Source organism: Hirundo rustica, chromosome 21 (genome assembly GCF_015227805.2).
Source record: "Hirundo rustica isolate bHirRus1 chromosome 21, bHirRus1.pri.v3, whole genome shotgun sequence".
Lineage (NCBI taxonomy): Eukaryota > Metazoa > Chordata > Aves > Passeriformes > Hirundinidae > Hirundo > Hirundo rustica.
The window spans coordinates 6,494,342-6,519,248 of NC_053470.1; the positions used below are offsets into that span (position 1 = coordinate 6,494,342).

Consider the following 24,907-nt stretch of genomic DNA (forward strand, 5'->3'; position numbering starts at 1 on the left):
GAACAGTGTGCAAGGCTGACTTCATCATTGACAAAAAACGTAATGAAAGAAAACGGTGGATGAGGAGAAGGGAAAATTAATAAATTATATTTAAGTATGTATAAAATTGCTGGACAAATGGTCCTGACTATTAAGGTAAATGGTGCTTGTAAATTCCATTTAATCTTCTGAGATTTTCTTTTACCATAACTCTTACAGTATCTCAGAGGAAATAATGTAAGGATGACTTGCACATTTCAGCGAAAGAATGAATATAAGGTTTCAAGATTTATTGATGGGATGTTTTAAAACAAAAGATCTTCTTTTTTCCTTTGGAATTACTCTACCGTTTATTTTCATTTCCTCAGTTTTTTGTTCACTGTATTATGAACTTCTCTGGGGAAATCTATTGTTAGATGTTTTCACACACATAAGCCCCCTTCTTCCCCCTTGATAAATGATAAAATTGTGCTCCAGTGTGTGCAGCACATTCTTGAAATACATCTGAATTCCATTATAGAGTTTGTCATTTGCATGATACCTTTTGAGTTACCACTCTTGGAGAAGCCTTATATACTACAGAGAAATGCACTAGGAAAATGAAAAACAAGTTGTGTATGAAGTCCATGGGGTAAACCAGCAGAGATTGTGTTGAACTGATGGCCTTATTTCCATGCAGGTTCAGGGCTAGAAAAGGTTACATCTCAGTGCTAGTCACTATTTGCATGGGCTGTGTTCCCTCTGCAGGAATATTGCTGCAAACAGGAATGACAAGGGCTTCATAACTCAGCGTACTGCTTTTTTCACCCCAAAGTCATTTATTAGATTCCTGCCTGTCCTGGATTAAGTCTTATTAAGTTTCACAAGTTTGAAACTTGCTGTGACAGTCAAACTCTCTATTTCATATCGAGTGGAATAACTAGTTGTAGCACAGAAGTCTTAGAAATGTATTCCCATTTTACCAGAGACAAACCTGGCAAGAACAGAGTGGCATGTCTGTGTGTCTGGTTAACACCACTGCCTGTCCTCCTCCCTGCAGAAGCAACACTTGTTTTTGCTGTGCTGTGACTCAGATGGGATATGCATTTTGTACAGATGTGGTTTGACATGAGTGAGTTATTTTCTGGGCAGCTCAGGCTTAGGGAATTGCCCAGTATTCCCTTGGCTGTCTGCTTGCAACATCCTCTTCCCTTTCCTCCATCCTTTCCATTCCCACAAGGATTTTTTCACGTTGGAGGGAGCCCCAGTGCGGTGGTGAACTGATCCCAGAGCAAATTAGACATGCAGAACCTTATCCTAGCCATGCTGCCTTTTAAACACCTCCTCCTTAAGGAAGCTGTATCACCAAACAAGTCACTAAAAAACCAGCAGACTCCCATGCCAGCCCTCCACAACCGGAGCAGGAGGGAATGCACAGCTTTCTCAGAAGTCTACCAGCAATCAGGACCTCAGTCATTCGTTAAAAACATTTAAATATGTTATACATTAAACCAGGAAAAAAAAAAAAAGGATGCAGTGAAAATCCTCCTTTGAGTTCAGAGTCTTCTGTAAAAGTGACTGAAATGGAGTAATAATGTGCTAGTGCTTTTTCAGGGAGTGAATTGTCACGTGTCTTGTAATCAAATCCTCAGCTGCTTGTTGACAGGATCCCAAATCAGCAGGTCTGGTGTGCACAAAACATCCCCTGAACTCAAAAGTCAGGATGGGCTACAAGTCCCATTTCAGTGTTCGTGTTCTTACTATTTCTAGTGTGACTTTTACAGAACCCATCCTAATAAAACCCTTGTTCAGCCATTTGTCTAGCTAAATTTGTAATGTAGGAACAATCTGCTTTGGGAGCAAATTCATCCCTGGAGGAAGTGGGTATTGTAGTCAGTCAATGAGATTGCCCCTACTTACACCACAGATAAATGTGTTGCTTTGTCCCAACATTCCTGCTTTGCAATAATTTCACATTCCAAATTATAAACCTCTGAAAATTGTAGATTATAATAAATGTGCTGACACAACTTCAGCTGTTACAGTGAAAGGCACTGCTCTAATAATGAAATAAAAAATCGTACTTAATCCTGTTCTTTCCCTAAAGTGGTGTTTTGCATTAGCTATGGATGAAAAGACAAACAAGTGCGTGTATATTCAATAATAGTGTCAGCTGGGTCAGAGAAGAATAGGAAATAAAATGAATTCATAACACCCCTGGAGGTAGCTCTCTGATTCAGGCAGTTTTCTCTTTGATTTGCCCTCATTGGCAGTATTCATTGTCATTTTAACATAGCCTCCAAATTGGCCTTTATTAATAGCTGCCCTGATCTTAATAACAAATATTCTCTGTAATCTCCAGTCTGGGTGCTTCTGAGGTGAACAATTACATGGAGCAGAATAGATCATATGGGTGTTTAGAGGGACCTCTCACTCAAGAGTGCCTAATTTCACATTCATTCCATCCAGACAGTGTTTTGGAGAGCTGTAGATACAGAGCTCTTCTGTCTCAGGGCTTTGAAGCTAAAATACCTTTCTAGATACGATAGTGGAATAGTCACCTTGAATTAAGGTTGCTGGCAATCTTAAAAAGTCCTTATTGGGCTTTGAGTGCAATCAGATGGTACTTGCTTATAAATGAGAGTTAATAGAAACATTAAACAGTACAAGCTACTGTGACCCATGTCTTCAGAATATTAAGCACTTCTAAAATTGTGGAGCACCATCCAGTCCTCTGCGTTCTGTAAAATATTACTTTTTCTAGCCAATATTCTCCTGGGAGCAGGTTCTTTGAAATGTTCAGCATTCTACATTTGCATGTACTGTGTATATTTAATTTATTTCCTCACTTCTCTGGCTACCATACATTTCTGGTTGATAATATACTCAGTTTCTCTTTAATTATTCCATCTGCCAGAGGAGTGTGATGCATTTTAGAAGCTGGTTAGTTTAGTTGTTTAAGCTTTGAGTTTTGGAACTGAATGGGATGACATATTCTTCATTTAGCAGAACGGCCTAAGAAGAATTATGTACTCCAAGTGATAAGCTTGGAACTGCTAAAGAAATGCCAAAATCCAATTTTTTTTCCTCTCTCTAGTTGTCTAAACATCTATTAGTCTCTTGAAGGGAACTCATAAATCCTGCAAATTTAGTTTCTCTGAAACCAACTCTAACAGTTGTCCTTCCTACTAATCATGTTTTATATCAATTTTATATTTTTCAATATTCAATAAACATGTCTTGCACTTGCTGTACTTGTTAGAAGGTATCTGTAGTATGGGCTGTACGAGGACAGTTATTAATCAGCCATTTCACATGGCTGTAGGCTTAGTTTAGTAAGTGTATCCATTTATCTTTTTAATGTTTTCTTCTTTTGTTCTTTCCGTTTATCCAGTATGGAATTTCTTTTGTCCTTTTTGGTTTATTTCTACTGTGGTATGTCAAAAAGGAATTTAACGTGTAACAAATTAATAAATAAATAAATAAATAAATAAATAAATGAAATAAAAAAGGAACCAAAACCCAAACCACCCAACAGCTGAAAGAAAGAAAACGTAGCACCCTTTGGGTTTCATTCATGAAAAGATCTTTGCATTATATCAACTTAAATCTGCATTAAAAAAAAAAAAAACACCAAAAAACAATAGAATGCATTATCTAGCAGTGATGCTTTAAAGCAGTGGATAATTTACACATTAAAGTGAAATGCAGGTTCAAAAGTAGGAGTGAAGGATTGAATTAGAGTGAAGAGTCAGGATGATGTAGTCCTGTATGAAAATGGTCTCAGTTTCCTGGGGGTATTGTCCTTCTGGTGTAAGGAGACTTGCAGATAACAATCAGGGGCTGTGGATAGATTACATATCCCTGAAAAATTGAGTTTGGGGTTTGAATGGCGAGGTTTTGGTAGCGGGGGGATGCAGGGGTGGCTTTGGTGAGAAGCTTCCCCCATTTCCAGCAGAGCCAATGCCAGCCTCCAGGATGGACCTGCCACCAGCCAGGGCTCAGCCCAGGTTTTAGAAAGGGGGGAAACTGCTGTGCAACAGCAGCTGAAAGAGGAGTGAGAATATGTGAGAGGAGCAGCCAGGCAGGGCAGGAGGGGCAGGAGGTGCTCCAGGTGCCCGAGCAGAGGTTCCCCTGCAGCCCCTGGTGCTGCCCATGGACAGGCAGCAGCTGTGGGGGTCCATGGGGAGCAGGGATCCAGCCCACACCAGAGCAGGGGATGCTCACAGGAGGCTCTGGCCCCATGGGAGGGCTCTGCTGCAGATCCTGTGTCCCTGTAGACAGAGAAGCCCAGGCTGGAGCATTTTTTGCTGGAGCAGGTTTGCTGCCAGGACTTGTGACCCCGTGGCGACCCACACGGGAGCAGCCTGTGCCTGGAGGATGTGCCCACAGAGGGAATGGTTCCTGAAGAGCTGCAGCCTGTGGGAAGGACTCGGGTGGGAGACATTCAAGAGGGGCTGGCTCCTGCAGGGGGACCCCAGGCTGGAGGAAGAGGGGAAGTGTAAGAGGAGCAAATCCCCTTCCCTGGCAAATTCCCTGAGCAGTTCCCTTTTCTGACCCTTCCCCTGAGCAGAAAGGACCTGCAGGGACAAGGAGCAATGACCTGACCATCACCCCCATTCCCATCCATCCCCTGCACCACTGTGACGGGCGAGGCAGAGAAAATCAGCAGTGGAGTCCAGCCCAGGAAGAAGGGAAGGATGAGGGCAAGGTGTTCTACCCTTTGGTTTTCTTTCTCCTTGTCCCACTCGGATTTCATTGGCAATACTTGTAATTGGTTTCCCCCGGTCGGGGCTGTTTTGCCCATGGCAGTAATTGCTGAGTGATCTCTCCCTGTCCTTTTCTCGACCCACAAGGCTTCTGTCACATTTTCTCTCTCCTGTCCGGATGAGGAGAGACAGAGCAGCTTTGGTGGGCACCTGGCATCCAGACAAGGTCAACCTCACCGGAAATAGTAACTTTTAGAAGATATTTTTTTAATTTTAAATCCATGCTGCAGTCGTACTTTTACGGGTTCACATATTGCAGGGAGGCATCACCCATTTTTCAGGATGCTAATGACTGGGAGTTATGTGTCCAGATATTTTGTAACCACTGGGTTTCCCGACAGCAGAGGTCACTGAAAGGCAGGTGGCTCACAAACCAGTTTAAAGATCTCCTTTGCTTTTTAAGGGCACCATCAGGGCTTCTAAAATTTTCTAAAATTCCCACATTGGGGATTATTGTCCCCCTCTTTAAAATTCTGTGTGTCAGGAGGCTTCCATGATTTATTGGTAGTCTTCAAACAAAAAAAACCCAAAAAACAAAAACCAACCTCTCTAACAGAACATCCATTGATTGCTAGAGTTATTTAAAGGCTAACAATAAAAAATCATAGACTTCAGTCCCCATCAAGGCAGAAAGGAAACAATAATTGCAATTTGCAAGCCTCCTGCCGTGGGTAAAGGAGCTGGGGCTGGCAGAAGGGAGGATCTGGGGCTTTAGTGGCTGCTGCAGCAGCAGGTGGGAGGGAGATGTGCCAATTCATTCCTACGTCACCCTGGGATGAGGAAATCTGTCAAGGTGAAGAGATGGGTGTGAGGGAGAAGTGTGCCCAGATGATTATCAGCACAGGTCAAAGCATGAATATCTGGGAAGTTACACAGGAGTTTGTTTGGTGACTGCTGGTCTCCCTAGGTAGACAGATCCCCAATGAGATCCCTTTTCTGTCTCTGTAGCAGCAAATAACGCAGTTTCCTACCCCCAAGTCTTGGATTAAAAGAAGTGATGTGAGTGTTAATACAGTAATTTGCAATTCAAGTCTTTCTTTTGCCAAAGGAAGGGAAGGAGGCAAAGGGACAGCCACGACTTTTAGGAGCTTCCTTCCCTTTAACCAAGCCTGTGAGATTTCCCTGTATTAAAAAAATGAATAAATAAATAAAAATGGGGGTATGAACTGGCAGGTTCCCAGCTTGGGAAATGTTTGCTCTGCCTTTGGACACTAACAGCAACATCAAACCTCAAACAAGCACCTCCTCTTCTTGCTCTTAGCCACTTTGCAGTCTCAGTTTGATGAGGTAGAGATTGGTACCAGGAAGGAAATTGGTGGTGCCCCAGACTGAGAATGAAGCACGGATGACTTTTTCTCAGTTTTTAGCAGTCTCAGGGATGAATTTCTCTTCTGATTTAGAAGCACATACAGGTGTATGTGGACTAATCCCTGTGAGAGAATGTGGAAGTAAAAGAGGACATGAAAAAACAGCTGACTGCCAAATTTCATGATGGAAGAGTCTGAAAGTTATTTGTTCTTCCTTGGAATCACAAAGAAGCACTAATACCTATATACATAGACTATTCATCAGTTTACTTACCTTAGGTCTGATTTTGCTGTTGTGAATTGAAAGAGAATTTTTCCTTTGACTTTGCTGAGGTGTAGATTTGGCCCATTGTGCATAAAGTTAATTCCTTAAATGTAATTCTGTATTGTTTCTCCTTTTTTTCAGAATGCTTGAGGATGACCTGAAACTCAGCAGTGATGAAGATGACAGTGAACAGGTAAATACATCTAATATAAGTGCATAGACCATTTAAACTGAGAGAGTTATCTCATTGGTTGGATCTGTTTGTGTGTTTGCTTACTGTATTTGCATCAAAAGCATTCTGGTGTGCTGCAGCATCCATTAGCTTCAACCTTGTTTGCTTCCTTCTCGTTAGAGGAAACACTCTCAAACAGGAATGTATTCCAGTTTTGCTGGCTGACTTTGTGAAGTGGATCAAACTAAACCAAAATATGACTTATTAACCTTTGAATTAGAGGCCCCATGGAGCATCACCCAGGAAGAGCTGATGCGTTCTGTACCTCTGCCCTCCGCTGTAGCAAGCTAACTGTGGAACAGCCTCCCCTGCTTTGCACCCATTTCCTGAATTGATGAGCTTTTTGGAAGCGTGTGTAAAAGCAGCACCAACACAACTGCAGAGTTTGTTTGCTCTTTGCAATCTGTTTAGACAAGCCCACGCAGGAAATTTTGGTCTGTAAGTTTTTGTTCCAGCCAGAGAGTCAAGGGTTGGGAGGCCACAGTAACCCAGTGACTCCCGTTTGTGAAAGGGAAAGCCCTCAGCATGTAGCTCTGAATCAAAACTGAAAGTTTCTCCACGTTCTTGGGATGTTAATGAAGAACCATTTTCAGAAAACTGGCTCATGTCATTCTCTATCCTTCCCACTTTATAAATATTTATGGATATTGCTAGGAAAGAAAGCTGGTGAAATTCATATTCTCAACATTCTTATCAGAAAAAAAAAATGAAATTTTGTGTTAACTTCATCCTTCATTTTACTTTATCTATGCAATAGGCTCAAATGTTTAAACATTTGCAAAAGAGAGGAAGGTAATGCTATAATGCAGCATAAGATCATCTGTTCAGTCTGGGAAATGTTAATTATAGGCCAATCGTTCTTTCTTATTTATTTTTAAACCGCCTAAATGTTCTCCTTCAGCCTACCTCATCCATCCTTCAGGGTCATTCCAGGAAAGATTTACCTTCTGGTGAGAGTTGACCCCTTAGTCATACAAATCAGTGATTTTTAGCTCTGGCAGGGCTCTCACTGTCTTCTGAAGCCAGAAATTATCTCCCAAGATCATCAAGTCCAACCCTTAACTGAGCACTACCAAGGCCACCACTGTGCTCCCAGTTTGGTGTCATGCATTACCTGACTGCATCCTCAGGGATTCCAAATAACTGGACACAAGCACACTGAGAACATTTCTCAAATGCCCTGCACTTCAAGGGAGCCTTCAGCTTTGCTGTGTACCCCACATGAGTATGGTTGCATCTCTTCTGCTTGTAAGACAAAGAGGGCATAGACAAAATTATAGAGCTCACAGCTTTTCAGGTTTCCTGAGTGAATGACTCTGAGTGTCTGCCTTTATATTTTTGGCAGGCTAAGGCCTGGCAATGCTGAGCAGCAGGATTCTGCTGCATCTCTCACTCATTGCACGTCAGCAGCCTCTGCCACATCTCTTTAAGGAGAGGGGGTTGGAAATTGGAAGAAAGGTTGATCTGGCCCACTGGTCAGACACATAAACAACAGTAAAGTAACTTCAAGGGCTTTTTCAACATAAATATTCTGCAGTCAAAGGACTGTTGTTATTCAGGTGTACACATGTGCTCATTCTGGCAGGGAAAGAAGAGATTAAAACTCTCAGCTCAAAACCATTCTAGCAGTTTATGCAGCGCTTCTGTAAGGAAATTGAATCATTGTCTTTACAGTCTATGTTTTCTTCTGCTATAAGCCTGCAGCCAATGTGAAGCTTGAGCTGGCATTTACTCATTTTTATTCAAAAAAACCCCCAACACAGGATGTAATAATCAAGTTTGTTTGCTTTATTTCTACTCTAATTTTAAGGAAATCAAAATCCTTTGGGAACAGTGGTCAGCAGGGAGCCCTAGGATTTATCCTCTGGGGATTGCTATGGGACCCTTCAATTTTTACAGGGCAGTAGTGACACTGATCCATAAACGTACCTGGATATCAACTTCTAGTGAAAGTCTGTAGTATGTGGGGAGAGTTTGATCTATCAGCCCGTGTCCTGAGACCAGCAGTAGTCCATTTGTCAGGGTGGAAGATTGTTAGAAACTTGGCTGCAAGAAACAAAGCTCTTCTGTTTTCCTCCCTCACTCCTGTGAACGAGCACCCTCATTTATGAATCGTGTTGCATTTACTCAGGGGTTTGTGGGGCCTCCTACTCTTTCAGGTGTTACAGATCTCCCTCCTTTTCTCCCCACCGCTGGGGAGGAGCACAACACACAATAGCTCCAGTCAGTCACGTAACTGAGGAGTTGAGCTTCATTTCTGGGTAGGATAGGAACTACCAGGTTGAATTCAGTGGAAGTTATTAATAAATATGGAATCAGCGAGGCTGTTACTGATCATGTTGCCTTGTTTTGGCATTCCCTTTTCAAACAGAATTTTGAATAAACTGGGAATTGCTCCTAAAAGTTATAGAAGTGATTTGGAGAACCCTCCTTAATGTAAGTGTGAAGTTTATTTTGGTTAAGGCACACACATGATGATGGCCCAGCAACAAACCACCAAGAAAATGATGAAGGAGACTACGCTTTAATTCCACCCCAGAGGGCTTGAGAGGCTTCAGCAAGTGAGAGCTGACTGCAAATTCATCCTCCTAGTGCCAAATTGCATGGAAACTTTGTGGGTTCTTCTCCCTTTAGCCTTCTGGCAGCTGTGGGCTTGATGCAGAAACTGCTGAGTGAGTTTCTTTGTGCTGCGACCCGCAGGAGGTGCAGCGAGGCGCTCACTGCGGGTGCCTTCAGATTTCAGGTCTGGAAAGCTTTGGACCACGTAGGTCACTGCAGGAGAGCGTGAGGCAGGTTGCAATGACTCCACCCCAGCTGCAAACTCCGGTTGGCACCTCCTGGCCCTTGCAGTGAGGGGCTGCACTCGCATTTACGTGCACCTTACAGGTGTGAACACGAGCGCGGTGCCTCCGGTGCACACACCGTGCGGCTGGCCGTGGGACACGGGCTTGGTCCCACAGACAAAATGCTGCTTCTCCTGTCTCGTTGTGGGTGATTTGGGATTTAAAGACACACAGAAAACGATGGGTTAGATCTGGAATCAATTTTCATTTACAGCTGAGAAGCAGTTATTGATGCTGCGCTCACAGTTCAATGAAAGATCTGAAGATATAGACCTTGTGTTTCTCTTTCAATATAAGCAGCATAATCAGTGTCAAATGTTTTTACAAAGAAAATTGTATTGACAGTTTTATTAAAATTGCTGTCTTTAAAGTTTCAAGTTATCCACGATTTGACCCACTTGAATGGTTTTTAATATGTACGCCGACCAACCCAATGGATTTTTATGTCACGTATTTATAATATCAGGTACACGTGTGTTTAATGTATTATTTGAGAGGTGCTGTTACACGTAAGCATTGCCTGGATTGTGAGCTCTCGTGGTGGTGTCCCTGAGAGGAACACTGGCACATGCGTCAGTATGGCATTGAGAATGGCACAGGATGTTCAAGAGGTGCAGTCAGGGCAGATGACAGACACGCTGTTTGTGAAAGCAAAATATGACAAGGCATTTCAGAAATGCTAATGTTAGCACTCTTCTCCGAGGAAGGACGCTGGCTTTGTTACTCTGTTAAAAAAGTACGTCAGAAATTAGGAAGAGTAGTGAAGATTTCTAATTAGTGGCTCAGTTCAGCTGAAAGAGCTTAGATAAAACACAGGTTAGTATTTTTGTTCTCTAAAACACCTCTGTATAATTCAAATAAGCTTTGAGCTCAAAGGCATCCAAATGAGTTGTGCCTGGATACAGTATTTTAAGTAGCTGTGGTGTACACAATTTTCTTTAACCAGCTCCTCTTTGTTCTTCTGCCTAAGGAGTAGTCCTGTTAACCTTTTAAATGTGTACTTAATTTAAAGCACATTGCTAGCGTTCTGTGTGTTTTTGAACCAAAGAAACTTTGATACTAGTTACAGACCTGCTCCATTTTCAGTATTTCATGTGTATAGTGGTTTTGGCAGAACAAATCAATAAGATGTTTTTCTTTTCTACTTGATTTTTTTTTTTTTTTTTTTGTCCCCTTAGTGATTGGCACTTTTCTGAAAACCCTAGGAACACGAGACATGCATGTGATTCGTGGCCCTGCTCTATTGTTTGTATTTTACATAAACACAATTATTTTTTTCTAGGTTGTTATTAGGTAATTAAATTAAAAATGCTTGACTTTTTAGCTGAGTCTTAAAAGGTAATCAGCCATAGGCTGAGCTCTGAAATCTTAAAATACATGCTGAGCTTTCAATGCCCTTATTCAAGTTAATTTTTTTTTAGAATTTATGAAGTTCTAAGGCATAATATGCCTTCATCATATCATGTAAACACTTTTTAAAGTGCAGCAGTGATCACTTCCCTTGTAACAATAGATATCCTTACCAGTTTTATTTTTTCCCGTTTTTTAGCCGCATCCTGAAAAAGCTGTTTACCTCCCCAAGGTTTCTCTACATTTCCATTTACTTTGTTATCAGCAGAAAGGCTGAAGAACAGCTCTTCAGTAATGACATCAATACTGCACACACAGTGAGAGAGGTCATCTTGTCAAAGCTATAGAAAAATCAGATGGATTAGGATGAAACTAGGTGCAAAATAACTTTGATAGAGTCTTTTAATGTAAACAGTTTATCTGTCATTGGGTTCCATTGAAATCCCAGAGTGGTGCAGTGTCAGCTGTAGCCACAGCAGTGTGAGTTTGATAAAGAGCACGCATTCCAGTGTTTAAGATTTGCAGTCATGCTTTATAATCGTAGGGAAATGTTTTCATTAAGCCATTAATGAAAACAGAAGCTATTAGGATAATACAGTCATTCTCCAACCTTGTCAGTCTCTAACCATGAAAAATCCTTTCATGGATGTATGTCCCTTCTTGCTACCTCAGTCCATTTTAATTGTTATTCAAATTATTTTACTGTGCACAACACTGGCTGAAGCAACCATATATCAACTGTTTAAGTTAATACTCCAGGTTCTGTTGGGCAAATCTTTGGTACTAAGAGATTTGATGACTGACATATCTAGGGTTATAATTCACACGCCAATGATGTAAGTCCATATAGTTTGTTTATTATCAGCAGAAGCTTTCATATTATCACCCTGAGATCTGGGCTGAGCTTCCTGCAAAAAGCATAGCACAGCACTAAAACACACAGTGTTTCCAAGAGCTTTTAACTTGCTCAAATTCACAGAATCACATGGAATTCGTGTTGTTACCCTGGAGGTCATCCATCAGTGAGGAAGGGGATTAATACAGGAAAAGTGGTTGCTGTAGAGCTCCCAGGAGTTCAGATCAACAAGAAGGACTTTGCCCCTGCAGCTTGCAGCTGTGCTCTTGCCTGGGCTCTGGGGCAGCATCTGCCCAGGCCGGCACAGGAACTGGAGGAACTCCATCCCTCCCACTGCTTCACCTTTTCCAAGTGTTTCCATGGGTTGACACTGACAGCTCAGTGTCAAAAGCCCTCCTGCAATAGAGGAAAAGAAATGCTGGCAGGCAGGCAGCCCTAACAAAGTGGGAATGAAACGCCTTAGCTGAAAAGTTTTACATGATACATCTTCAAGAGGCCTTCTCCTCTTTTCCCCACTAGAAAGCAGGCACTCCATAATCCCCAGCACTGCAGCAGGGGCAGCTCTTGGGTCCCCTTCTGCCACCAGCCTGAAGCCACCAAGCTCTGCCAGCCCCACTGTAAGACATCACCCGTGAGAGAGAAGCTTTAGACCCCCTGACGCCTCTGTGACTACTTAAAGAGAGGTCATTCCTCAGCACAGCCATAAGAACCTGGTGGTGGAGATCTGCCAGCCTTTTTGGGTTGGGAGAGAAGAGGGAGATGAGAATTTCAGTCCACAGGGCGGGCCGTGTACTCTGTGTGTGTGTGTGTGTGCATGGCTGAGCACACAATTTTTTGTAAAGCAGTCTTTATTATAAGCATGAGGAAATTACATTTCTCCAGAGCCTCTTGCTACGTGTGCTACTTATGCAAAAGCCCTGTAGTGTTTTGGCAACAAAGCAGAGGCAGCAGCAGGTGAGAGAATTGCTCAACCCCAGCATTGCTGTTGCTAAGAGAAAAGCCAGCCTTGGCCATACCGTCCTGTAAAATAAATCTGAAATCTGTGATACCTGCAGGCCATCTCATCTCAGTGCTCAACACTCACTAATCTGACCACATAGGACACATTTATCTCCCTTTTCTCCTCAGAAGGAGAGTGGGATTTTTATCATGAATGTCTCGTGAAGCATTTTGGTGAAGGAAGTGTCTGGTTTTCTTGCACTGGCCACCTGCAGCATTGCTCTTCTGTAAAAGCTTAATCAACCGTCTATGAACTGAAAAATCTAAATTCCTGGAAGTTTTTTACACCAATAGAGGATAGTACTAGTGCTGGGTTTGACACAGGGAGGGTTGCAAAATGCTGAAGGAGGGACTTAGAGATGGCCAGAAAAAGCGTAAAGTAGGTGCTGGAAAGGGCATGATAAATCCAGTAATTAGCCTCTGTCAGCCAGAATAAGGAGAGAAGTGAAAGTTGATCTCTCCTGGAGGTATTCCAGAAAGAGGACAATAATGATAGCTAAACACCTTAATTTTTCTTTGGATGAATTCATCTGCCACTGCAAGGTTTGCTGGGGTTGTAGGTGCTGTGTTCTGTGCTGGCAGGATGAATCTTACCAGAGGAGATCTCCCTGCACACAGGGGCAGGTCAGGACCACAGCGTGACAGTGCAATTCATTTGAGCAGGGTGCTCCCCTGGAGAGTGTGCCAGCTTTTCGAAATTACCAATTTCATGGCAATACTATTGAGTAATTTTTGGAAGGGTGCAATTTAGTAATTTGCTAAGTCATCTGAGCGATGTACTGAACCAGGCTGGGGTCAGCAAAGTTATTTCATGTGTGCTTGCCTCTGTTGTCTCTGCTGTCTGCTTGTAATGCATTTAGCATTCAGTATGGATGTAATGTGCAGTATAAATTAAAATCCTCGAAGTCTTTATCTCCTGCACAGGAAATAAATGGGCAGCATGAACAGCAGCAACTTCAGTTCACTGCCACTGCTGGTACTCGGTGACTCTGACCTTTTGCTCCTCAAGTCTAGGGAACTATTCATTTACTTAGAGCAGGGAGAAGACCAAGGATAGGTTGGATTCCCAAAGAAATGAGATAAGGGACTTTATCAGAAGGGGAAACTGCAAATGGGCAGGGGTACAAGGGGCTGCATCTTGAGGTGTCTGCCTGTCCAGTGTGGCAGAGCAAGTGAACATTGCAAAAGTAACAATCAGGCACTGCACTCTAAAACTACACCTGATGGAGAGAGAGAGAGACTTTAATAATAAGACCACAAAATATCAGCACTCTTCAGGTAAGTGTCAGGGATAGAAAAGATTGTTCTCCTGCTAGAACTGGGGAACTGAACAATACACGGATTGTGGTGACTGACTGCAGATGGACAGTAAGGTCAAAGGATATTCTTTGGAAAAAGCCTTTTGCTGCTTATTCCTTGCAGGAAGTTTGGGGAAAACTTTTTATTTCTCTTATAAAGGATTCTTGGCTTTTTCTATGTTTCTTCTGCATCTTCAATTTTTTAATCGTGTGATTAGCGTGATGAAGTGTGGCTGTGGAGTAAATCCATTCCAGCAAGGAATGGATTTTTAAATTATTTGTTAGCCTTCTGGAGGCTTGAACCAAACACACATTTTAGAAAAATCATCAGTAAATAAGACAATGGCAAATGCTGAGTTTTAGTTACCAATAAATCTTTTATATTTTCACAATAGGATTATCATCCACTAAGCCTTGGTCATTTGTGATCAATTTCTAACAAATTAATTTCCAGGAAATGGTGTTTCAAACCACAATTTCAATGTCGATCTTTTTTCCTCATTTTTTTCCTCATTTTTAAGACTGTGACAGGGGGAGGACAGTATCTTCTCCATTGTTTTTGGTCCTAGATACAGAAACATTGGGCTTTTTGTCCTCGAGGTGAGACCGACTGGGAACATCACACACAGAATCTCAAATGCAAGGTTGCCAACTTCATGTCAAAGGCAATTAGCAAGAAAGAAACACAATCTCCTCTGTTGACATTAGGGGACAGGTAGAGGAGACTGTAACCAATGAAGTAAAGTGGGGGAAAAAAAAAATAAGGAACACAACACACATATTTATACATATACATACTGATCCTTCAGGCCGTGGGTTTTGGCTTTCTGATTCCCAGCACAATTCTGGACAGTTTGTTTGCTGCACACCATGTTCTCCTCCTCCAGAGAAAATCCAACTGTATTTAGCACCAAATGTATCACCAGAGAATCAGAGCACAGTCAGTAAGTTGTGGTTCTCAGTTGGTTACTTAGGATCATAGAGAAGGCATTCTGGATAGATAAGAGCAGGGTGTAACAAATAAGAGTATTCCGAAACAAATTTTAGTCTAGGAGGAGATATAAACTATATGTGTAAAGCTCAACTAATGTTGAAAGCATCTTTGTTTTTAGTGTACTGTTGATTTGAGTGTCTGAGGAGTCTCTTCTATACCCTAGAGCACAGGAGAAGAGTGTGGTGGGTTGTGAACCTGTTTGTGTGGTCACTTGGCTGTTCACCCAGGCAGCCAGAGCTGGTCAGAAACTGGGAAATAAACCTGAGTTAGAGTTGCAGCAGCTCATGGGAAAAAGGGGAGAAGTTTGAGCATGAAGGCCTGCCTTCTTCTGCCAGCACGTTGGATGGTGTGAAGTGTCATCTGTCTCTCCCTAAGAGATGCTTTGAGGCTCAGCAGTTGCCTTCTTAGCTGGCTCACCTGTGCTTCTGAATCAGGAGGGTGAGGAGCATTCTTGGAAATTTTTTTTTTTAAATCTCACTTTCTCAAATTCAAGCAGTTTTCGATGAAAATTCTGGATTTTCTGTTGTGCAATGGAAAATACATTTTTTCTTTGGATAGCAGACACTTTGCCTGTAACACTTCACCAAAAATATAATTTTCATTTTGCAGATGCCAAGTATTTTACTTGGTTATTTTTGAGCCGTCCTCTTGTCAGTTCATTCATCTCTCCTTTGTGATGCAGGAAGCTTGTAGGGACTGGAATACTTATTCTGGTTCATTCAATCCAAAAGCCAGTCAGGTAATTGATAGTGATGAGTAAAAGCATCGTTTTCACATTTTGCAGTCCTCGTTCACAATCTAGAAGTAGTTTGTGCTTATTCCCGTGTTTAATCTTTTGTGTAATAATTAAATACCTTCTAACAAAGTAAGTTTGTGGGTAAATCCACACTACAGAACAAGTACAGCACGATGCAGGTGCCTCTTCAGCTAATGGTGAAACAACTAGCGCCAAAATCAGGTGTAGAGGTAGGAGTCATTCACAGCTACAAGAATCAGGGTAAAACATCCCTGGACAAAAATTCTCTCTTTGTCTTACTGCTTTTCACACATTCCTCATCTTCTTCCTTCTTTTCCAACACTAGGGTCAGCTGTTGAAATAAGGTCTTAGGGAGCAGAAGCACAATTACTGAGAGGCCATAATTGTTAAAAAAAAAAATCAGAAGAAAATTACAAATTAAAGTGGAATGATTGTCTGGTTCACTCAGACTTCCATTTTCTAATCATCCTAAATTATTTTAATGCATGTTTTCAAGATCAAAATTAGCAAAGGTCCCATGATGTAATTTTCCTAACACCCATTGAATATTACGTTATACCAGTCCAATTTCATTTCAAACTTTGGCAGCAGCATCTGTCACTCAGGGCACAAATGTGGCAGTTTAGGGACTTCCCACTGGTTCTGTTTCTAGATAGCACTTTTAATGCGTGAAGTTTAGGAGTCATTGCGAAGTTAAAACCAGTTTCTTACTCGTAAAGGCCTACGAATATAAGGTAAAAAAATAACTCTTAAACATGTTTGTCTTTGAAATGTCTTAAATTAATAATCAAAAGCTTGCATCAAGTCTAGAACAAATCAAACTTAGTCATGAAGATGAGAAAGAGGAATTATTAACTGAGTAGCGAGGCTGATGGAGGCTCAATGAGATCATTTTGTTCAAAGATTAAAGGCGATGAACACTGAAATAGTTGAGGAGGCTGGCTATGAACACATCTGACTAGAGCTGCTAAATTCAGTAATGATCAAAAGTTAATTATCAAAGCAGAGAGAACTACTCAAACACAGACAATTTGAGTCAATAGCTAAGCAGCCGAGAAAAGAAGTAATTTGGAAGAAGTATTTTCCCATAATGAAGTTATATAAAAGACGTACATTTCAAAGAAACCTGCCTAAAACAAGATTGCATTCTTCCTGATCAGAGAAAAATAATTAGCTCTAATTGACAGACCTGCTGCACACCAAATATTTTCAAACAATATGTTTCTGCATCAAAGCTTAATGTGTAGAGTTACTCGGTGTCACTTTGATTTTGCCTTCCTTTATCTTCTGCCACTGGGCACGCTCATGATATCGCAACAAATACGCTTTGAAAAATGAATGAGCAGCACCTACGAGACAAATAAAAGCAGAAGGACAGATCCTGCGTTTCTTTCTCAGATGGAATCCCTGACGTATTGTGTGCTGTGTTTAACATCGCTGTGATCCCACTCAAAGTGAATCCTTTGTCATAGGAAATGACCACATGCCTGATGATCCAACATTAAACTGGGCTGGCATGTAGATTAACCCAAGCACTTGCTATGGTTTTTCTGTTTTGTATAAGCATGTGTGTGAAGGACGCTGTTGCTCCAGCATGTGCCTTTTCTTAGGAGTTAGGAAAGTGCCTTTTTCTGATAACAAAGGAAAAAAAAAAGTGGAAATTCTCCATGTAAAAATCTAGGCAAAGATACGTGAGAGAGTGTTCATGGTCCAAGAAAACAAAATACATCTATAATGCTTTCTTAATGAAGCTGCTACATTTCTTTCAGGGTAAACTGTTGTGATCAACACAGCTAAGTGGTCAAAAATCAAACATGCAGTTTAGACTCTGCTCTTTAATATTCTGCAACTTTGACATTGCCAGCTCTCACTCTCTGAAATATCTTCATCTTCTTTAATCTTTCATGTAAACAGTTTAGCTCACACCATCACGCTTGTGCTCTCCAGAATATATTCTGCTGTACTTTGTATTAAATCGACTTCATTATCATTATTTACTTGTGATCCTAGACACTCTCTTCTCTGCTGTGTCCTCTTCTTTAACTGTATATTGATACCTGGTTTTGTGTAGTGATTTTTGAATAATTGAGGAAAAAAACCCTTGATTTAGAAGCATTTTTCACATGCTTGAGCTCAGAGTTGTTATAGTCTGGCTATTTGGTGTCTAGAAGAGTCAAGGAAAATACCACTCCACAGTCAAAAGACATTCTGACATTGTGGAAGAATGTTTATGAGCTTTAAAAATAATTCAAATTTCCTGCAGGATGGGACTGAAACTTGGCTTTTACTGGGAAGCCTGGGAAGCTGAAATGCCATTTTGATGGTGTTTCAGTTCATTTTAAATGAAGCATTTGTGTGTTGTTGTGTGTAGCTTATTACTTAGAAAATTCCTTAATAGCATGCTTCTGACTCTGCATTTGCATATGGCAGCTGAAAAAGGGAGATTTGGGAGAGAACTACTGGAAAGAGACACAATCACATTATCTCACTGTTGAGGCAGGGACCCCATTCCATCATAAGCTTGTTTGAGAAGGCATAATTAGGCTTGGGTTTTTCACAATTACTTGTGCAATCTGAAGCTGAGCATTTCCTGAGGTTTAAGTGTTTTATTTAGCACCCCTACTGTACAATTAATATAACTGATTCCTGTGATGCATTTGTTGATTTATTCTTTAGATGGAAAATATAATCCAAATGAAACAAACACATTTTTCTTTGCAAGCTGGGAGCCAACGTAGAGGATTGCACCATCCAAGCTCTCACAAGCTCTCATTCTTTCTCCCTAATTTTAGACTCATTAGTCGGGATTTCCCTGGATTTAAACACAGATATTACCTTTGCTAGGATGGGAGGCAAAAGTGCCAAAACAGCATGTATTTTGAAAAACTAGCCCCATCACAGAGCTCAAGGGAAAATTCATTCTGTCAAAATTTTGAACCCAGTTATGCAGATCCCAGAGGTTTCAAAAGTTCATCAGTTTTCGTAAAGGGTTTAATTTGTCAAGGGCTTATATGAGCATTTTTCTGAACCACTCATATTCACACTTCCTATGTAGGAACCATTTTATTCCCATCCCAAAGTATAGCAGAGGTTAAAGTTCCTCACCGTAACCCTTCTCCTAAATGTCGGCAGGCTTTGTAAAAATACCTCTGGAGGTAATTAGGCACTAAAACTTTCCTTTTTATAATGGGTTTATGGATCAGTTGTCTTAATTCTGCCTTTTGCCACTCTCTGTGCCTGTAATCTCGCCAACCATCTGACCACTTTCCGCGTTTAAATCTGTTAACAGCCTTGTTCCGCAAACACCGGGAGGAATCCTCCCCCAAAAAAAAAATGACACAACCCCAGCTTTCCCTGCCGGTGATATTTCCAGCCCTCTTCCTTTAAAACGTTATTTACCCGTTGTGAACAAAACGGGGGTGGGGGATGCAAGGTCGGTTCAGATTACATAATTATGCCAGGAGAAGCATTAAAGGGAGAAGTCTCCGCTAACATCTCGAGCGGCTTAAGCGGTGTGATAGACTGGCGCGGCGCTGCCGCCGCTGCCCCCAGCTGTGTTGCTTAGCAACATTTTAATTCAAGAAGAATCGAAGGAGATGAAATCCCCGTGGAGAGGGAAACAGAAATAAGAGGGCCGTTGACAGATGATCTGAGTTGTTTCTTCTAATATACTGTGAAGATCACTGGCTCTTTTCATGAATGATAAATGGACTGTACACAGATCAATGGGTTCAGCAATAAACTGGAACCAGGCTCCATGTCTGAGGTGGTGCAGGCCGAGAGGCCCAAAGATTTACTCATTTAGATGATTTGGAGTGTGTTTTCTCAAAGGTTTCACAAGAGGAAATTGATCTGAACATTTGGTCATCTCTTGCCCTTTTCTGTTGCTGGTGAATAAAAACAGTTTTGGAAATGGAGTCCGTTCTTCCCTCTATTTTTTCCCATTGTTGTTCTTGCTCCTGATAGGGACAGATAGCTTGTGACAAAGGGGCCAGGCCTCAGAGTGGGAAATGAAGTAACAGCCCCAAATGAGCGGTTCCTAAAGACTGGTGGCCATTAAAAATAAACAAACCCCGCTGATATCACAAACTCAGGCAGGAGCATTTCAGACCCAGCACTACCTCTCTGCATGGTCCCACAGCCCGTGCCCCAGCTCTGGGATGTTGCTGGTGAAGTTCCCCATGAGCTGCTGTTTGCTTGCTTTGGTGTGGCTCTTGCTTAATGATTTGTTTCCCCCACCCCTCTTGTGTTTACAGGCTGCCGAAAAGACAAAATTGAGAAACATTCCTGTAAAGTAAGTTATTTTTACATCCGTTTGAAAATGCAAGTTTAATGACAGCATTGCGTACAATGACTAAAAGGACAGTAAGAAAGGTGATGAAGGAGATAATAGAATTCATGTTACCCCTACTCATAGTAGTAAAAAAGTCAGTATCATTGAGGAAAGCTTTTGATTTCTTATGTGTCCCTAATGATTGCATTCCTCAAGTTTCATCCAGTTTCCATAAATTAATGTGTTGTCTATGAATAGCTGCCAAATAATCACAATAATACTCAATACATAGCGCTTCTAGCCTTGGGGAGGTTTGTACATGCTAAAAAGATTATGATTTTTAATTGCAATCCTCCGGAAGGTCTGATGGGGGAAATAACTGGGAATGTTCCAAATAATTTCTAGACACATGGGAATATTTTGCACCTATGTATCAAGGCTTTGCCATCCTGTTGATTAAGAGCTCTTTCTCCCTCGGTGCATGCGCCTCTCTTACACCATACACGCATGCACGTTTCTGCTCTTTGCAGCAGGGCTTTGTGAAGGATGAGCAAGCTACCAGGGAGCAATTTCAAGGGCATTTTATGATAAGTCCTTAAATCTTAGGGCACTAGCAGCTACGCTCAACCGTATATCATTGAATTAAGAAAGTTGATATATAGATGTCCTGTGTCTCTGAGAAAAGGAATTTTCAGTTAAAGCTAACAGCATCAATTATTCTGTTTAAATAATAAATTCTCCAGTTCTAATGGGCTCTTACGTACCAATAAAAACACATATTTTAATTTCAGTAGGTTATCATAGCAGTTTAACCACATCCCAGTGACTGTAGATTCCTGTTTCGGACAGAGTTCTTATTTTTATAGTAGTTTGCTGAACATGCTGACTTTTAGACTGGAGTGGGTTTGTGTTTGTAAGAACATGCACTGACAGGACTCCCCGATCATTGCGTTCTAGCACACATAACAGAAGAGTACCACTCTATCTGTCACTTGGATTCCATCCTGTGTAGTCATTTACACCTTATAAAGTGAACAAAAAAACGTGTATGAACACTGCTTGGAGCGATTGGGCGATAACGTCAGATGACCATAAATCCCTCTCTCTTTATGTTTCATTCAGTCTGATAAGAATTAGAAACAGGATCCGGCAGGGACCCGATAGCACGTGAAACTTGTAATAAGACAGGGGACCTTTCTTGCCTATAGGGCTGGTTCAAATTCAGTGCAAGCCGAATTAAAGTCATTGTTAGCTGGTGGTTGTTTAATAGAGAGTGAAATGAGCTGTGTTTTCACCTCACATTATACAGGATCCAGGAGTTGAAAGGTGATGAAATTCCTGGGGAACAGCTCCAAAATAATCATTTATCATTCATACACTTTTTAATATATTTTGGGTCAAATTCTCCTGAATGACTCAACTGAATTGTGTCTTCCCACTTATAACAGAGACATTGAGCACTGCAATTATTAGACAGCATGCATGTGCCACTGATGCCAAATTAATCCACCAGAAGGATTTGGGAGTTGGGGGAAAGGGTGATTCAGGGTAAGTAATTTTTTTATAGGACTTGAGTAAGGGTAACATTTTGAGATGGAAGAAGGCCAGATGGACAGTCTCGCTCTTTCCACCTGGGCGTATGTATTTCACCCTGTCATGTTTCCCTCAACTGGCTGTTTAACTTCTCCTTGACTATGTTCATGATGGCAGCTTCAATTAGTACCCTGGGGGATGCATTATACATATTAATTACACTATGCATAACAAAACAGCTGAGAAATCTGCCTGGTTTTTATTCAGTGACATGGAACTATATAAGGTACCTGTATACAATTGCGATTGCATGCTCAAGCTCTCAGGGCAAAAGAAAGAAAAATGTCTTTAAAATAGCAGTAGTAGCCATGGATTGCATTTATGTAAGTGTCAGAGCCACACTTAGTACAGCTCAGGCTTGGCCAGCTTTTAGTTGCTGCTTTTGTAGCTCTCAAATGTCAAGGAGAATTTCACTTGAATTTTAATGTTCTTCAGCTATGCAAAATAAAGTTAGTAGCTTCCATTGTCATAAGGGCTGAAAGCTGTACAGATTCCTTCTACCATATGTGACTTATCACATACATTTTTAAAAACACATTTTTATTATTAAGACATATGTGGTAGTACACTTCTGCAAATGTGAATTGCTTTTGGCTAAAAGCCATGCACTAATAAGTAGAGTTGAATCTAACTGCATTTGACATCTGCTATAATATATATATATTTTTTTTTAGATATACAAATATATATATAAAATATTCGCAGTTGTGATTAGCATAAAAAATTTCCTTGTTTTTACCTTATGCCGCCATAGTTCGTGTGTTCCAAAACTGGAAGCAGAAATTACTCCCTTTTAAAGAATGTAGGTTATTTAAAGTCCTTGGACAGAGCCAATAGTGCCACCATTTAATGTATTAGTTTAGGAGCATGATGAAGATTTCTATAGAAATGGTCTGTTTATTTTTCATTGCTCAGTTCTTTAATGTTGCTGGTGTAATGTTTGGTGGGAAGTTTACTGTTCTTTTATGTTCCCTCAAATCCCTCCAGCATTAAATAAGGCGGAAAAACAAGGAAAGGGGGAAAAACAAGGAAGTTGAGGGTTTTTTGCAGCTCAGTAAGGCAGCCAAGCAGCTGGTTTCTCAATGTCCAAGTGTGTGTTGGTGCTCAGACCATCTTGTGGGAACTTCCTGGTGGCCCAAGTATGTGTAGTGACACTTGGCTCCTTCAGAAAGAAAGCTTGGCTTCAGTTCTGTGGTGCTTGTAGTACTGGAAGGCACAAGGCATCCTCAGAAGTCGCCTTTATGTATTGGTACCATCATCTGACATGATATTACTATAAATAAGCACCTAGAAAATGGCTAAGAAATCTCTGTATATGCAGAGCTGATTTTTTTTTGTCGTTGTTGTTGGGTTGTTTTGTTTTGTGAAAATGGTGTAGTTAGCTTTTCCCAAAGCATAAACCCATTTCTGTCAGTGTATGACACCAAGGTGGGCCCCGTAACTGCTGAATCTATTACATTTAACTGATTCATGCCCTCCAAACCTTGTTATGTAAGGAGCACTTGCTTTCTCTCATTGGTTTTATCCATGTTTACACTGAGAGTCTGTGGTGCAAAAGGGATTTCCTGGATGTAAAGTCCTACATCCTTATTTACTGGCTGGTCCTTACCAAGCTGTTCCTATGCCTGCATCTGAACGAGGTAACATGACTTAAACAATTTCACTCTGTGGAGGGTTTATGATTTCTAAAAAGCTGTTAGATGAGAGATGGTTTTGAATTAGGGCACATCCAGAGGAATTAATCTTTTATATACCCTGTTATTTGATGCAAGATGGGAAAAGCAGTGATACCATTAAAACTCCACAGTACCTTTGTTCTGAAAATCTTTGTTCAGATTTCTTTCCAAACTTGTGTAGACAATGGGAGCTCACATCAGCATAAAACTTAGAGGAATCATGTTCGTGTTGACTTGGATCACATCATTTGTCCTGAGGTGGGTTGAGCTGCAGGATCCCCCCCAAATCCAGGGCAGTCCTCACCCTCAAGTGCAAATGCACTGTGCTTGGCAGCCTCTGCATTAATGTGGACTGGAGGTCAACCAGCCCAGTGCTTTATCTCTGCCAGCAGCAGAAGGTGGGGGGCAAAACCAGCAATTATGCAGACATCCTCCATGGGGGGTATCCTCCCACCTTCCTGCACACAGCATTTTGCACTTCCAGAAACACGCATGCTGCGTTTAGGAGGCACCAGTGGTCTTACTCTCCATGCAAGGTCTTTCCTGAAATCAGTTTAGTCACACAATGTTGTGTGACACCGAGCACCATAGTGTGGGCAAAAACAGTCTTTTGTTTGTTTAAAACCCTTTTCCTCGTATTTTCACTGGAATCCACTCAAGTAGTTACTCTTCCAGAAAAGAGCAAGTGATTAGACACTTCTTCATTCCAGATATTACATCCCTCTGTTGTACAGACCAAGGAGTCTTCCTACTCCAGATCCACTGATAATGTGGATTACCCCACCAGTGAGCTATATGGACACAAGGCAAGTTTCTCTACAATTGGAAAGGAAGACTCTATGTCTGCTGTGTTGGGTAGAGATTGTTAGGAAGATAAACGTGTTTTTTTCAGGTTTTCCATACAAAAAGATGAGTTATTTGCACGGCAATGCCCTTCTGACTAAGGACTTGGATATAATATCACTCTAAACAAATGTCTCAGATTACAGTCATTTGTGGAAATGGCCAGATGGATTCCTTGGGAAAACGTGGGCAGGTGAAAGAATGATTTGGTCAAAATTTGGTGTCATCCAACACTATGAAATACATGGGCTTTGTTAGAAAGAAATTAGAATTTTTAGAGGGAAAATGAATGTTATTAGGAGTGTAGTCACGTAGTCCATGAAATTCTGTAGAACTGTGAAAGTATTGGAAGCGACTTCTTGCTTCAGGGAAGAAAACATTGCCTTCTTTGACTGTCCTTTATACTTCCTTCTTTTATAGTCCCTTTTAAAATCTTCAGTAGAAAATAATGGCGTTTTCCCCAAACACCTGCATATGCTTAAATTTGCTGTAGTTTTAATGACTTCCAGATACAGGTTTTGAGATTATAGCTTGTGTTAAAATCCCGCTGCTTTTTATATTTTCAAAATATATTTGTTTTCCATCAGCCACAGGTTTGTTAGCCAGCAAGATTTCTGGTGTTTATAGTCTTTTCCTCCCATAAAATTCATCTTCTCCTCTGAAGGGCATCTGACTTGACTTGGTATGGTTTTCTGTCCCAACCATCATTGGAAATGCAATCCATTAACATTTGATATCTTGACATTTCAATTGACCTCTCATTTGCAAAGCGCAGTGGTATTTTTCGTGGCCTTTTCATCCTTGATTATACATGGGATAGGAGTGCCTGTTTCTCCTGACTGCACTTTAAAAATATCTTTGTTTTACCAGCTGGAGTGGCACCTTGTTTTTGCC

At 41.1% G+C, this 24,907-nt stretch overlaps 1 protein-coding gene across 8 annotated transcripts in view; it reads left to right on the forward strand.

Annotated features, from left to right (window-relative positions):
- The window catches only part of AFF2 (ALF transcription elongation factor 2), a 352,651-nt gene that overhangs the window by 258,612 nt on the left and 69,132 nt on the right, over window positions 1-24,907 (forward strand). For all 8 annotated transcript variants that reach the window (XM_040083762.2, XM_040083755.2, XM_040083759.2 and 5 more), the window contains exons 8-9: window positions 6,441-6,492; window positions 19,885-19,922. In XM_040083762.2, the coding sequence (XP_039939696.1) occupies window positions 6,441-6,492; window positions 19,885-19,922 (90 nt within the window). The remainder of the gene's footprint in view (window positions 1-6,440; window positions 6,493-19,884; window positions 19,923-24,907) is intronic.